At 27.3% G+C, this 15,936-nt stretch overlaps 2 protein-coding genes across 2 annotated transcripts; both read left to right on the top strand.

Annotated features, from left to right (window-relative positions):
* Nucleotides 1-7,316: 7,316 nt before the first annotated feature.
* Nucleotides 7,317-9,473, top strand: LOC126842588 (uncharacterized). Its single transcript, XM_050579629.1, has 7 exons — nucleotides 7,317-7,379; nucleotides 7,791-7,853; nucleotides 8,201-8,269; nucleotides 8,352-8,420; nucleotides 8,494-8,571; nucleotides 8,808-8,922; nucleotides 9,176-9,473. The coding sequence occupies exons 2-7, from the start codon at nucleotides 7,800-7,802 to the stop codon at nucleotides 9,418-9,420; spliced, it is 630 nt and encodes a 209-aa protein (XP_050435586.1). The 5' UTR covers nucleotides 7,317-7,379; nucleotides 7,791-7,799; the 3' UTR covers nucleotides 9,421-9,473.
* Nucleotides 9,474-12,129: 2,656 nt separating this feature from the next.
* Nucleotides 12,130-15,248, top strand: LOC126842589 (uncharacterized). Its single transcript, XM_050579631.1, has 6 exons — nucleotides 12,130-12,182; nucleotides 12,508-12,570; nucleotides 12,951-13,055; nucleotides 13,262-13,330; nucleotides 13,534-13,654; nucleotides 14,939-15,248. The coding sequence occupies exons 2-6, from the start codon at nucleotides 12,517-12,519 to the stop codon at nucleotides 15,196-15,198; spliced, it is 609 nt and encodes a 202-aa protein (XP_050435588.1). The 5' UTR covers nucleotides 12,130-12,182; nucleotides 12,508-12,516; the 3' UTR covers nucleotides 15,199-15,248.
* The last annotated feature ends 688 nt before the right edge of the window (nucleotides 15,249-15,936 follow it).

The raw sequence follows: 15,936 nt of genomic DNA, 5'->3' as shown, positions 1-15,936 counted from the left end.
TAGATTAGTTGTAGAATTATAATGAAAAAAAAATATTCTATGGATCTTCCAGTTACAGCATATGGCCAAGGAGATTAAAAAATTATGTACAATCAAATTTCTGGCTAATATTGTAGTGTTTAATATACTAGCTTGTTACTGTTTTTAATATACTATATCATTATCTATAATCCCACCACTACTCTAAATTTATTCGGTACTTCGACGAGACATGAAAATGCTCTTTCGTGGTTGCAGACTCGGCTGAAAAACTTTTTTTTTGTTTTTCCTAAATATTAAAAATGTTAGACTACAGATCTGTGAGGAAATTGTACAATATGTTATAGCCGCATACTAGATCTACCTTTGGTCTAATTTTCATACATAAACCCCTAAAACTTTGCATGAAAAAATACCCACCCCTTCTGGGAGAAAGGGTGAACGATAATTGTGAACTTCTCAATACCTCACTGGTTTTAATTAATAATTGAATTTACTTTTTCCATGTTTTTTTACATGTGATCTCAATCTCTCAAATTGGTTTTTTTGTTTTTACCCCCCTCGCAGATTAATTTTTTTGATAGCAACTTTTGAAACTTAAACGGTAACGCATACATTTCATTAACTTTTTTAATCGAGAATAATGCGCTAAAAATTTGTATTGGTCGATAACCCATTTTGGATAACTATTTTTGAAGTTTCAAGTTTAGAGTAAGAGGAATGGTGGAGTAGAGTATTATTTTCATCAGCGCGCATTTCCCAACCGCACTCCCTTCCCATCCTAACATTTAAACTCTTTTAAGTTTAAAAATAGTTGTCCAAATTTGGTTATCGACCAGTCAACATTTTTAGCACGTTATTTTCAGTTTAAAAAGTTAATAAAATGTATACGTTTCCGTTTAAGTTTGAAAGTTGCTATTAAACAAATTAAGTTGAGAGGGGAGTAAAACAAAAAAAAATTGTGAAAAATTGAGATCACATTGTATAAAAACAACATGTAAAAAAAAAATTTTAATTTCTTGTTAAAAAAAACCCGAGCGTACTTATATTACATAAGTGTAATCACTTTATGTGAATTTCACTTACTTAAAATGTGTCACAATGATTACAAGGTTGAAAAATGATAGCACTGTTATCTAATTATCTCTTAAGCTGGCGTGATGCCTACATAATATACAAGACAGTATGGCCAAACAGTGAAATAGTTAATAAAAATCCAATATTTCAGACTTCAAACACTATATATATATATAATATAGATTGCTTAATTATAATGTAACATTTGCACCATTTTGTGTAAAATAGGTATTAACTATATTATTCATCATACAATGTGTTTTATAAAATATCACAAGATAATAAATCTGCACACATAGCGCATTTGGATTCTTTTAATTATTCGAGTTAAGTCTTATGTTCAAAATAAGCTAACGATACATTTTATTCCTTAATTTTTGTATAGTTTTTTTATGGAAAACGATTTTTCCATAATGACAGTTGCAGCGTTAAGAATAACACACACCTGTCTGGGTATAATATACTTTTTTGTTTGAACTTATTTAACTTTTTTTCGAAGGTATCTTCAATGCTTTATTGCATTATTTAAAGCTCCTATGGCTGGTACAAGCAAAATTTACAAACAATACCTTTGTATAAATGGTGTGGTTCGTTGTTTATCGAATAACAAGTGTTTTTTTTTCAACATATTTTTTTGTGTAGGTACCTGTATTGAAATGTTTGAACTGTTGCCCTGGTTTTCAAATAATTATAGCGAATAACAGCTATTTTGTACTTTAAGATATTGTCTATTAAATTATCCTAATGTAATTATTTATAATTATCACTTAATATTACATTTAATTTACAACCATTAACCGGAACTTAATTATTTTAAATGAAAAAAATCGTTTAAGAAAAGAACGGGAATGTTCGATCAAGCTGTTACAATTAAATAATACCTAATTTAAACATTTTTATGCATACATTTATTGTTTTACTATAACTTTTATTTATTATAATTTCCAGAAGGAGTTCTTTATTTCTTGTTTTTCTTTATTTAAATCATTTTTAATTCTAATTAAATTTTCTGCATCGTACAAAATTGAACGATACGCTTTGTATTGCTTAACAATGTAAACAAAAGACAATATAATACAATAACAATATTGTTAGCATCACATATTTTTTGAAGTATTTTACACGTTATACACATTTTATAATATTACAATTTTTATGTTCGTGGCCAACAAGTTGTTTTAATATTATTGTTTTTGAACGTTTGAATTTGCTTGCATAATAATAGCATATCGTTACAAATTTAAAAGCGAAACAATTTTTTTATAAAATCCAATAACAATAATACTTAAACAAATATTTTTTCACCTTTTATGTCTGGTATTCTAGTTTAATTCAATCCGACACTACACTAGTCTTAAATAAGGAGTTTAATATAGGCAATTATCAGAAAAAAAAAATAAAACTTATTTGATATACTCAATGAAAGAGTGGAGACATGATTCGATTACAGAACTTACGTTAACTTACGTTAACTTCATACCAGAAATGCGAATAGTAAGTCTGAACAGTTTAAACGAAGCACAAAATAAACCAGCACAGTAATAAACAGATAAATCCATGTTTCTTGTTTTAATTTTATGCCTAAAAAATGCAATAGATAATGCATTAGAAAGTTTCATATTATCTATAGTAACTTCTACTACATCAAAGTATATACAAACACACTAAGATTGAATGAACACATTGTAAGAAGTCGAATAAACAGATATTGTGCGTAGTTCTAAAATATGGAATTTGAAAAATTCAAGCTCTTAAAATTCCTAGTAAAAATAAGCGCTGTACAAATTTCAGAATTTTAAGTTCAAATCCTAAAAATTTATAGCTTCTTCATTATAGCACTTTTCTGTGGAATACCAAACTATGAAGTTACTTATACATCATAAAAAAAAAAAATATTATGAGATTTGAGTCGGCATGCAAATTCAATGAAATTCATAAAATTTGGAATTTGTTTTTCAATTTTGGCTACTTAAAAATCTTTTTTTTTTAAGAATACTATGAAAACGTCCCCTCAAATTAATTGCTTTGTTATATTCTAGGTGTGAATCATAAAAACACATGTTGGTTTTTTTCGTATTAGCTTATCGCTTAGTTAGTTCAGAAGGTAAAATATTCAGCAGTTGTTTTATTTGTTATTATGATACATAGACCATAGCTGTAACTACATATTATTGTTTACTATTACTAAAAAAAAAATGGTTATTTTAATTGAGTCACAACAGATGTCCATTTGGTATTATTTTTTTATTCCAAGATTATAGTAATATAATAATATTATTAGTAAAATTCGACTACAACATGGAATGAAAGAACTACTCAGAGCCACAACAGATGCAGTACAACGGCTAGGCTAAACATCCTAGACATACAAATCTAAAAGATGAAATACATATACCCATCACGCACCCACTACTAGTCAACTTATTACCTACACAATGTGTTATCATTTTTTAATTTTAATTTGTATCTACTTGCCTTTTTTTTATCATATAAGTTATATTTCTTTTTAATTTTATATCGTGTTATGTCAAATTGTTAATGTTGTATTTAAGCCATACGAAATAGTAATAATTATTAGTCACAACAAATTGCAACAAAACAATTATTAAATAAAATTTTATCGCTATAATAGGAAAATAAAATAAAGGTCATTAATCTAAATACATACACATGCAACACCCTTTTATATCTAATAACTAATATTCTACTTCTTAAACTTGCGTTTCAATTTTAGCTAAATCATTGATTGCAAATACTAGTTAATAATTTTTTTTACATTTTATAAAGTGGTTTTCCACAGTTTTCTCTTAAACTAATTTGGTTTTGACGTTTGTTTTTTCAAATGTTTCAACTATGTTACAATAACTAAGGCGAATAACTATTTTGAACGTTAAGATACAAAGTTATTATATTAATTTGTCCCAGTAAATATTTTTATAATTATTACCTATTATTACATTTGATTCGACTGTACAGAACATGTATAAAAATACTATTTTATAAATTGAAACTAATTAAAAAATGTAGATGAGTTAAATTATTATATTCAGTGATCGGAAAATATGAAGACAACGATAAAAAAGTGTGTTATCTAGAATATAGGACAGACGTAGGTAAAGAAAACATTTTAATAAGCATCGTTATAGGTGTTAATACAGAATTATTATTTACTATAATATCTGTAACAATATGGTAAACCTAGTATCATGCCATCAAAATCAAATAATAAAACAATATATAGCCATAAAACCATTTGAATTCTATGAAAACTGTATTTGTTATGTACATCAGTTCTCTCAAGGTAAAAACTTAAAAAATTGAGTCGTTAACAGTTATTTGTATTTTGTCTAGAAGATACATTTATCGTTGGATTTTTTTGACAAAGTGGCGGAAAGAGTAGGGCGTGAACAATTGAATCCAAGTGGTCTAGAAGTCTGTTATCGTCATCTTGAATAAAGCATATTTTTCTTAAGTAAACACAAGAACTCATAGTATTATAGGCAATCTAAATAAATATGACGAATGCAAATCTAACCAACAAAAGGCTACCAGATCACCACTAACAGCATCAGTGTTTTTTTTAGTTTCTTTGTGTTCAGCATATCAAACATAAAAAAAAGTAAGCGATATTTTAAATTATTTTAGTATGAAAATAGTAGGTATTATGTTTTTCTTTAGATTTTAAAAATCTTTTTTCTCATTGCCGACAAAAAACCGACAACATATTTATGTATTTTTTTTTCCATGAAAAAGAATTAAAATTTGGTAACATTTTAACGTTCAAACTTTACCATTTTTAATTTTTTACAAAGTATCCAAGTTCTTAACTTTTTTTTTTTGTAGTTTCTAGAGCACTAACAACTTTTGATCATTTTTTATCGTATACCTATATTTTTTCCTATATTTTTAATTTAGTAAATTTAAAAACATTTTATGTCAAATTTTACTGGTCAATAGGATTAGAACAGTATTCGATTTTATAATTTTTTTCTGCTTTCTGCATAACATAATAAAGTAGCCGAAAAACTCAAATCTCTCCACAAGAATTGAAATTGGACCATCCTATGTAGTCTACATTTTGGCCTAAAATAAACCAAAATTGCTTTTACAATTATCCTATAAATTAAACGACATTGTCAAAATTTAATTAAAACCTCTTCTTTTTCGTTAATATTTCCTGTACAAAACTCCTTAAAAACAGACCACGTACAATCTTATAAATAAGTACATCTTTGGCAAACATTTAAAAAAAAAAAATGTTGTATTCGAATCAATTCCGTTTTTCACCAATGGATGTGTTCCGATTGACGCCAACATTTATTACAATATGTTTTCTAACTAATATTTATTAGTTTAATATGATGACCAGACCAAACCGGAATTTTAATTTGTATACAGATTTGAAATTTCAATTAGACCCTGAGTTTATTGCACGGGCTACCGAGGCCTGGGACAAAGTTCGTCGTGGATTAGAAGAAGGAAATTCAGTCAACCGAAATAAAAAAGCACGTGCTATTTTACTCGATATTACAATAAAGAAAATAAATGAGAAGAAGGCCAAAAATGAATTAAAAACTTCAGAATTTTATGCAGATAACCGACAAGAAACTCTATAGCCTCATCAATTTTTTCATGGAGGACGTAAAAAATAATTTATAAAACAAAAGTATTGATGATTTGTAAATTATAATTCATTCAGTTTTGTTTGATTGAAGCTTCATTGTTTATTTTTACATAATAAACTGTATTATATTAAAAATCGTTTTTAATATTTTAATTTGTCACGTTAAGTTAAACAATACACACGGCATATATGCCGTCAATTGGATTTACTATGTTTGGCCAAAACAATAATTTATTATGTATTGATGATTTAAGGCCAATTTCAAACGTTGTCTGACCGTCAACAAAGAAAAAAGATTTGTCTCAATTCCTCTTCTTATCTTTGATTAAATATAATATTATTCTATGTAACATGATAAAATAAAAAATGATTGAAAAACAAGTTGGAAATGAACAATGCGATCAAATATGTTTACAGAATTAAAATCCTAAGTAGACGTAAATTGATCAGGATTTTAGATGTAAATATGTTTCTTGTATCACCAAAATGGTTTTAACTCATAGAAAAAATTGTACACTTTAACAAACACTGTAATACACTAAAGCTTAACCTGAAATGAAATTGATATGGTCGACATTAGGTTAACTTTTTTTTTAACTTAAGTTGTTTTATTTATTTTTTAATTTATCCGCATCGAAGCTAGAAAACTTTTACTCCATCATATCCTAATACTTCCGCCCTAATTACTCTAACGTGTGTCAAATTCAAGGGTCCAGATATTCTTCATAATAAGTTCCTATCCGATAATTATCATAAAAGTGTTAGCAAGTTCACTTATTAAATTTAAAATCTGAAGCCCTCTCTTTAACGTATTATGTTGTCAGACTTATAATCTAAAACTTACATGGTTTTGTATAAATAACTTATTATTTTTTTTTATTAGGCATCGCTAGAAACTACATACAGCTAGATGTGCAGACTATACATACAAGACCCTTTAAAATCTATAATAATTAATATTTTACTTCTTAAACTTGCATTTCAATTTTAGTCAAATCATTGATTGCAAATTCTATTTATAATCAGTGGTTAAATCTTTTGCTAAGCCAGCGATACATTTTATAAAGTTGTTTTCTAGAATTTTTGTATAGTTTTATTTTTATTATTCTGGCACGCAAAAATTTCATACAATACCATAATTTTATGCCTTAAAATGTGAAAAAAGCTATAAAAAAAATTTTGTACCACAAAATAAATTGTTTCAAAATATGTTTTTTCTAACTACAGTTTGTACTCTATACAGAGTGTTTCCCTCCACGTTGGCCCTGATATGAGTACATAAAAGGCACAGGGAAAAACATAAAAGTCCCTTTTTCTGAAATCTAAGAAAAACCAGTTTAATAAATGCAAAAAAATGATTAAAACAATTGATCTATCATTGATTTTAATCAAAAAGACATGTCTGTTTTTCGCTGTACCTTTTATTCAACTTTAAGTGTGTCACATTCTTGTAAGTACCGCATTAGGTAAATCGACCAGACAAAGTGGCGGAAAGTAGGGCTTGAACAATTGAATCCGATTGGTCTAGAAGATTGTTATCGTCGTAATATCTTGAATAAAGCATATTTTTCTTAAGTAAACACAAAAGTATTACGGATCCGAAAAGTCGCAAATCTAACTAACAGAAGGCAACCCAAGTACCAATAACAGTATTAGTGTGTTTTTGAGTTTCATTGAGATAAGTTTATCTAGTATAAAAGTAAGCGTTATTTGAAATTATTTTAATAAGACAACGGTAATATGTTTTTCTTTAAATATTAAAAGTATTTTTTTCTTATTGCCGACATAAAACCATTACAACTGAATTGTACCACCATTACAATTTTCCTCGAAAAATAATTAAAATTTGGTAACGTTTACATTTTAACGTTCAAACTTTACCATTTTTAACTTCTTACAAAGTATCCAAATTTTTAACCTAATAAATTAGAAATAATTGAATGTCAATTTTTACTGGTCGATAGGATTAGATTAGTTTTCGATTTTATAATTTTAAGCAAAGGAATTAAACTTTTACAATTAAATCAAATAAAGAAAAGTATAAAATTATAATAATAATATACAAGATGATGTTTTTAATTGTACTTAACTGTTTTAAATTTTTTTTTAGGTATTTAAGATGAAATCCAACGCGAGTGTTGCGCTTGTTGCAGTGTATTTGTTCGGTCTTATTGTAAGTAAACATAGATTTTGGACTAAATTTTAACTATTTCATTATTAATGTAGTTTAATCCTTTCCTCTCAATATTCTTACACCTAAATCCTAAGTAAATCAGTATTAAGTTTTTCTTTAGTTAATGCGTCAACTTGTAAAAGACTTTTTAAATATCATTATATAATATTGGCCACTTGTACCAATATTGGTATTCACCAAACCTAACCTACATATTCGTTGCCTGTATCCAATAGATTTAGATGTAATTGTGTTGAGCAACCGCATAGGCTCGCGCTCTATCGCGCTCTATAATACCACTGCTTGTGAAGTGTATGATACTACTAATATTAGTGTATGCTATTCAGGTTTCATTGAATAGTTCGCCCATGGGAACATGCGGTAGCAAGGAATCAGAGACATCAGACACCTTGCTCGTAGCTATAAGAAACTATATATAGTTATATGATAAATGTAAATATATAAAAACTAGTTAGCACTTGTATATATGTCTTTCAGATACCATTGAATAGTTCGCCCATGGTACCAGGCGGTGGCGAGACATCAGAGGCATCAAACACCTTGCCCGTATCTATAAGAAACTATATAAATAATGTAAATATATAAAAACTAGTTTGTACCTATATATTATGTCTTTCAGATACCAATGAGTTGTTCGCCCATGGTACCAGGCGGTGGCGAGCCATCAGGGACATCAGAGACATCAAACATCTTGGCCGTACGTATAAGAAACTATATAATAAATGTTAATATATAAAAACTAGTTTGTACTTATTTCGGTCAAGCACTAATGATTTCCAGGGCCTCTTTAATTTCACAATGCATTTTCTTTGACCTATCTTAAGTAAAACTGCAAGCCTAGTGTACTTTAATACATTGAGTATTTGACGACAGTCGAAAAGAACTCTATGTTATACTAGTAATAATACTAATACTAATATGTGGGTCTTTCAGATTTTAAAACACAAGAGTGTAAATCAATTATCCAAGGCTGAATTACAAATTGTAACAGAACATGACTTCAAGAAAGCACTAGCCGGTGTAAAAAATAAGAGTATTTTAAGTTGCTGTGAGTATTTAAAAAAAGTATTTTTCACTAATAAGCGAAGCGTAAATAAACTTAATAGTGGTGTATTAAGTTTAAATCCTAACAAAACGAATATTTTTTAGCTAAAAAAGTCCAATAAAAATGCCTATATTTTGTTAAATTTTCAATATATATGTACTCGTATATATATATAATTGTGTATTATAATACCTAACTAATATTTATTAGTTTAATACAATGACCAGACCAAACTTGATATATTATTTGTATACAGTTTCGAAAATACAACTAGACCCAGAGTTTGTTGCACGGCTTATCGATGCCAGGAATATCCTTCTTGGTTGTGAAAAAGGAAATTACGAGGACCAAAAAAAAAATATATTTTTTTCTATATTCTTTGTAATAAAATCAAAATTAAAGGAGACACTGGGCCAAGAGAAATTAAACACTAAAGAATATGAAAATATCGACAAAGAAATAGAAGGGTTCATTTTTCGGTTCATAGGAAAAGTGATATAATTAATAAAATAAAAGTATTGATGATTTGTAAATGATAATACATTGGTTTTGTTTGACTGGAGTTTTATTGTTTATTTTTACACAATAAACTATACATGTATTAAAAATCGTTGTTAATATTTTAATTTGTCACGTATAGTTAAACAATACACACGGCATAAGTCCCACCAATTGGATTCACTTTATTTGGCCAAAATAAACATGTATTATCTATTATAGATTTAAGGCCAATTCTAAATGTCGTCTGGTCGTCAACAAAGGAAATAGATTAGTCTCAATTCTTCTTTTCATCTTGTATTTAATATAGTACTCTTCTATGTAACACGATGAAATAATGATGGCATGTTTGTGCCATAAACACAACTGGATATTTAAAATAATGATGAAATTAACTCATTTGGTTTTTTTGAAAAACACAAAGTTACAAATTTATAAAAAAATCAAAATGTATAAAAGATACAACCCCTCAGTGACACTCATTAATTTAGATTCGGGGTTAACCTAACAAAACCAAGGATACTGTATTTTTTAATTTTCTGGGTCAATTATGATTTGTGTGCCAACAGTCAAGTCAATAGTTAAAAAGCTTTCACATATACTAGATTTTAAGGGTTTTGTTGTAGACAAATATGATGTACATAGTATTGAGGACACTTTATTAGTAGTTGAATTCTTATCAGGCTATCACACAATATTTAATAACACAACATTTCTAAAAAAACAGCTCCTCGTCTGAAACAGAAAATGGGTGCCTACTGCAATTCTACTACAATTATAATAAGCCGTCAATTTTGAATAATAATCATTTTACTCAAATAAAATATTCAAACGAGAAAATAGGAAAAACGTAGAAATCAAATAATAAAACAAGATATGTCGAAAAAACAACTTGATTTCTATAAAAATTGTATTTGTGAAGTAAAACGGTTCTCTCGATGTAAAAACTTAAAAATTGCATTGTTAACAGTCATTTGATTCTTGTCTAGAAGATACAGACTGTATCGTTGGCTTTTTTTTTAATTACATAGATTCTAACTAGAATAAAACATGTTAGTTGAATACATGAAAACTGATTAACGGTCATTAAATACGATATAGTTTTATGCCATAAGGTGTGAAAAAACATATAATAAGAATGTTACTTTTAAAATAAATAATAGGGATTCATTTTTATATCACGTACCGCAATATAAATTGTTTAAAAATATGTTTTTTTCCAACTGTAGCTTATACCCTATACCCTTATACTCTACGCTTGACAGGGGTATATATATATATATATATATATATATATACATTACAACCATTACAACTGAAACATATTTATATAATTATTTTTTCCTCGAAAAATAATTAAAATGTTTAAACTTTACCATTTTTCATTTGATAAAGCATTCACATTTTAAGAGTAAAATAAAGTATAAAATAAATATTAAGATAGTAAAAAATATACAAGAAATACGACAACAATATTAATTACAGCGTATTTTAGCAATAGTTTTTCTATTAGGCGATACTGTTTTTGTCAGTTTTTATCATGCTATAGTTTGTTGTTTATCAAAAACAAGTGTTTTTTCTTAAACTAACTTTGTTTTGTCATTTGGTTATTCAAATGTTTGAACTATGTTACAATAACTATGGCGAATAACTATTTTGTACGTTAAGATACATAATTATTGTATTAAAATGTCCCAATGTAAACGTTTATAATTATTACATTTGATTTGATTGTAAATATAACAGTCCTCTCAAGGTTAAAACTTTTAAAATTTTTTAAAACACTGTCTCTAATGTTAACATTGCTAAATTAATATGATAAATAATTGATTGACTGATAATTATTTCCAAAAAAATGTCTTTTATATATTTATAAAAATAAGCGGAAATGTAAAATTTACATTATTTTTATAATTTATAAGACATTTGCTTTTACCTACAGTTAATATTAAATATTGGTTGTTAAAATATTTTTAGCTTATGACCGATTAAAGGCATTATAGCATTAGAGATTTGTAAAATTGAATTATCATGAATAGTTTTTTTTTTCAAGTTCCATCAATACATTTTATTTTACATTTTATAAAGTTGTTTTCCACAGTTTTTGTATAGCTATCATACGATATTATGTTATGGTTTGTTGTTCGTCGAAAAGAAGTTATTTTTTTTAAACTAATTTTGTTTTGTCGTTTGGTTATTCAAATGTTTGAACTATGTTACAATAACTATTTTGTACGTTAAGATACATAATTATTGTATTAAAATGTCACAATGTAAACATTTATAAATATTACATTTGATATAAATGTAAAGAACACGTATAGCGATATTATGTCCAAAAAACAACTTGATTTCTATAAAAATTGTATCTGTAAAGTATAACAGTTCTCTCAAGGTTAAAACTTTAAGGATTTCGACTTAGATTATATCTAAGAAAAACATATTTATAAAATGCCGTTTTTTTTTTAATGCAGACAGGCCTATGTTTTTGTATATAACTTAGGTGTGTCACATTCTTGTAAGTACCGCAACTACGCCCATCGGACAAAGTAGCGGAAAATAGGGCGGGAACAATTGAGTCCGATTGGCTTAGAAGTTTGTTATCATCATAATAACATCTTGAATAAAGCATATATTTCTTAAGTAAACACAAAAGTATGACGTATGCGAAGAACCGCAAATCTAACCAACAAATGGCTAACCGAGCAGTTAGTAAAACAGTATTAGTGTGTTTTTGAGTTTCTTTGCGTTAAGTTAGCATAAAAGTAAGCGATATTTGAAATTATTTTTCGTAAAACAATGGTGTCATAGGACAATGTTTTTTTAAAAAATTTAAAATTGTTTTTCTTAATGGCAACATAAAGTCATTACAACTAAAAAAAAAAATAATCGTTTTTACGAAAAATAATTACAATTCGGTAACGTTTACATTTTAACGTTCAAATTTTACCATATATAACTTTTTATAATGTATCCAAATTTTTAAAACTTTTTTTGGTATTTTTTAGAGCGCTAACAACTTTTGAAAATTTTGTATCGTATACCAAGGTTATTATTAATAATCTTTAATGAGTTTTTTTATTGTTTTAGGTATTTAAAATGAAATCCAACGCGAGTGTTGCGCTTGTTGCAGTGTATTTGTTCGGTGTTATTGTAAGTAAATATAGATTTTGGACTAAATTTCAACTATTTCATTATTAATGTAGTTTAAACCTTTCCTCTCAATATTCTTATACCCAACTCTTAAGTATTATTTTTTTCATTAAAAAAGTTCAAGTTTATTAAATCAGTATTAAGTTTTCCTTTAGTTAATGCGTCAACTTGTAAAAGACTTTTTAAATATCATTATATAATATTGGCCACTTGTACCAATATTGGTATTCACCAAACCTAACCTACATATTCGTTGCCTGTATCAATAGATTTAGATGTAATTGTGGTGAACAACCGCATAGGCTCACGCTCTATCGCGCTTCAAAATACCACTGCTAGTGAAGTGTATGATACTACTGATATTAGTGTTTGCCTTTCAGGTTTCAATGTATAGTTCGCCCATGGTACCAGACGGTGGCGAGACATCGGGGACATCAGAGACATCAAACACTTGTCTTGTATCTTTAAGAAACTTTATAACAAAAGTAAACACATAAAAACTAGTTTGTACTTATTTAGGTGAAGCACTTATGATTTCCGGAGCGTCCCTAATTTTATATTACAGTTTCTTTGACCTATGTTTGATCTCACTAAAGACTAGTGTACATTAATACATTGGGTATTTGACGACAGCCGATAAGAACACTATGATGCTAGTAATAATACTAATACTAATATGTGGGTCTTTCAGCTTGTGACTTGCATTATACCAGGCGACGACGAAACCTTGCCACCATCTATAAGAAACTACATAATAAATGTAAATATTTAAAAACTAGTTTGTACTTATTTAGGTCAAGCACTAATGATTTGCATGGCCTCTATAATTTTATATTTTATTTTCTTTGACCTATCTTAAGTAAAACTGCAAGCCCAGTGTACTTTAAAACATTGAGTATTTGACGACAGTCGACAAGAACCGTATGTTATACTAGTAATAATACTAATATGTGGATCTTTCAGATTTTGATTCACAGGAGTCGTCCACCAGGATTTTCCGATGGTGAAATATTACATATTGTAACAGATCCTGATTTTTTGAAAAAAATAGATAGTTATAAAGATAATAGTTTTATATCAGACTGTGAGTATTTATATAATTATTTTTCTCTTATACGAAAAGCAAAAATAAGGGTATTAAGACGATAGAAATTTAAGTTTAGAAAAATGCACTTATTGAAAAACACATTTATAGTCAAACGTTTGTCTATGTTGTCAATTTCCCAAACCTAAGCTTTTAAATTTCTGTTTTAAACTTTTAAACTTCGTGGAAATTAACATAACAAAGAGTTCTCTGACTGACATCTGACTGTCTGACATTATATTATTAAATTTTTATCTTTTTTAGTATTTGCTTTAGCTCTATTAACTTATATAACTTAATGACGTATATATCTTATTAGCTTTAAAATTTAGGAATAATTTACTGAAAAATTTTAGATAAAAATAGCTCTACTCTCCACCCTTCCTAAATTTTAAACTTTAATTATATTAAAACTATTCATTTAAAACTGGTTATCGAACAGTGAAAATGTTCAGCAAATTATAGTTAGTTTGAAAAGTTAGGAATATGTATACGTTATCATTTATGTTTCGAAATCTAATAAAGCTCAAGAAAATACTTAAAAGGTATACATTTAAATAGGTATTATCGCATACAGTAATAAAGCATAAACAAACACGTGTTCAAAAAGTATAACTACAAAATCGCAATTATTTTAAGAGTAATCTAGTAATAGACTTTAAACAACCACCCGGTATTTAAAACACTTGTTGATTAAAGAAAAGCGGGGTTTTTTTTACAATAGACGTTTCAGACCAAAAAGCCAGACAACAATTTCGACAACTTAGAGTGGTCAGATTTCAATTCTGTAAATATCTACAGAACACATAAAATTCACTGGCAAATTAACTAGGTTATGTAAGAAAGAGATTTTTGATTTTTTTATAAAATAGTATTTATTTAATTACAAGAAACTAGCATTTATGAATGAAATTCAGCTTTCTACATAACATAATAAAGTAGCCGAAGAACTCAAATCTCTCCACAAGGATTGAAATTGGACCATTCTATGTAGTCTTTATTTTGGCATAAAATAAACCAAAGTTGCTTTGACAATTATCCTATAAATTAAATGACATGGTCAAAATTAATTAAAACCTCTTCTTTTTTGTTAATATTTTCTGTACAAAACTCCTTAAAAACGGACCGCATACAATCTTATAAATAAGTGCATCTTTGGCAAACATTAAAAAAAAAAAATTTGTATTCGAATATTATTATTAATTCCGACAATATGTTGTCTAACTAATATTTATTAGTTGATTACGACGACCAGACCAAACATGAATTGTTATTTGTACACAGATTTGAAATTTCAATTAGACCCTGAGTTTATTGCACGGGTTACCGAGGTCCAAGACCAAATTATTCTTGGATATCTAAATGAAAATTCAGTCAACCAAAATAAGATAGCACGTGATGCTTTACTCGATATAACAAAAAAGAAATTAAATGAGATGAAGGACAATAATGAATTAAAAACTTTAGAAAATTATGCAATTACCGACAATGAACTAATAAAAGTCATCAATTATTTCATAAGTGATGTGAACATGGATTTATAAAACAAAAGTATCGATAATTTGCAAATTATAATTCATTCGGTTTTGTTTGATTGACGCTTTATTGTTTATTTTTACATAATAAACTATATATTAAAAAACGTTGTTAATATTTTAATTTGTCACGTATAGTTAAACAATACACACGGCATATTTCCCGCCAATTGGATTTACTTTATTTGGCCAAAATAAACATTTATTATCTATTGAAGATTTAAGGTCAATTTTAAATGTCATCCCGCCGTCAACAAAGGAATTAAGATTAGTCTCAATTCTTATTATTATCTTTTAATAAATATAATATTATTCTATGAACATGATGTTTATCGAAAACAAGTGTTTTTTCTTAAATTAATTTGGTTTTGTCGTTTTTTATTCAAATATTTGAACTATGGTACAATAACTATGGCGAATAACTATTTTTTATAATTATTACATTCGATTTGATTGTAAAGAATATGTATACTGGTACTATTTTCTTAATTAAAACAAATTACAAGATAAAGATGAGTTAAATTATTATTTTCAGAGATCGAAAAATTTGAACACAATGATAAAAAAATGTGTTATCTAGAATATAAGACACGCGTAGGTATAGTAAACTTTTTTTATTAGTATTGTTGTTGGTGTTTATACAGATTTGTATTTGCTATAATATCTGTAACAATATGGTACACCTACTATCATGCCATCAAATTCAAATGTTCAAACAAGAAAATACGAAAAATGTGGAAATCCAAT

The sequence above is a fragment of the Adelges cooleyi genome, unplaced genomic scaffold (genome assembly GCF_023614345.1).
Source record: "Adelges cooleyi isolate 19-005CV unplaced genomic scaffold, UGA_ACOO_1.1 ACOO_flye_CR_arks_rails_tigmint_CR_PRNA_55, whole genome shotgun sequence".
Taxonomy (NCBI): Eukaryota; Metazoa; Arthropoda; class Insecta; order Hemiptera; family Adelgidae; genus Adelges; species Adelges cooleyi.
This window is presented reverse-complemented; position numbering and strand designations above follow the sequence as displayed.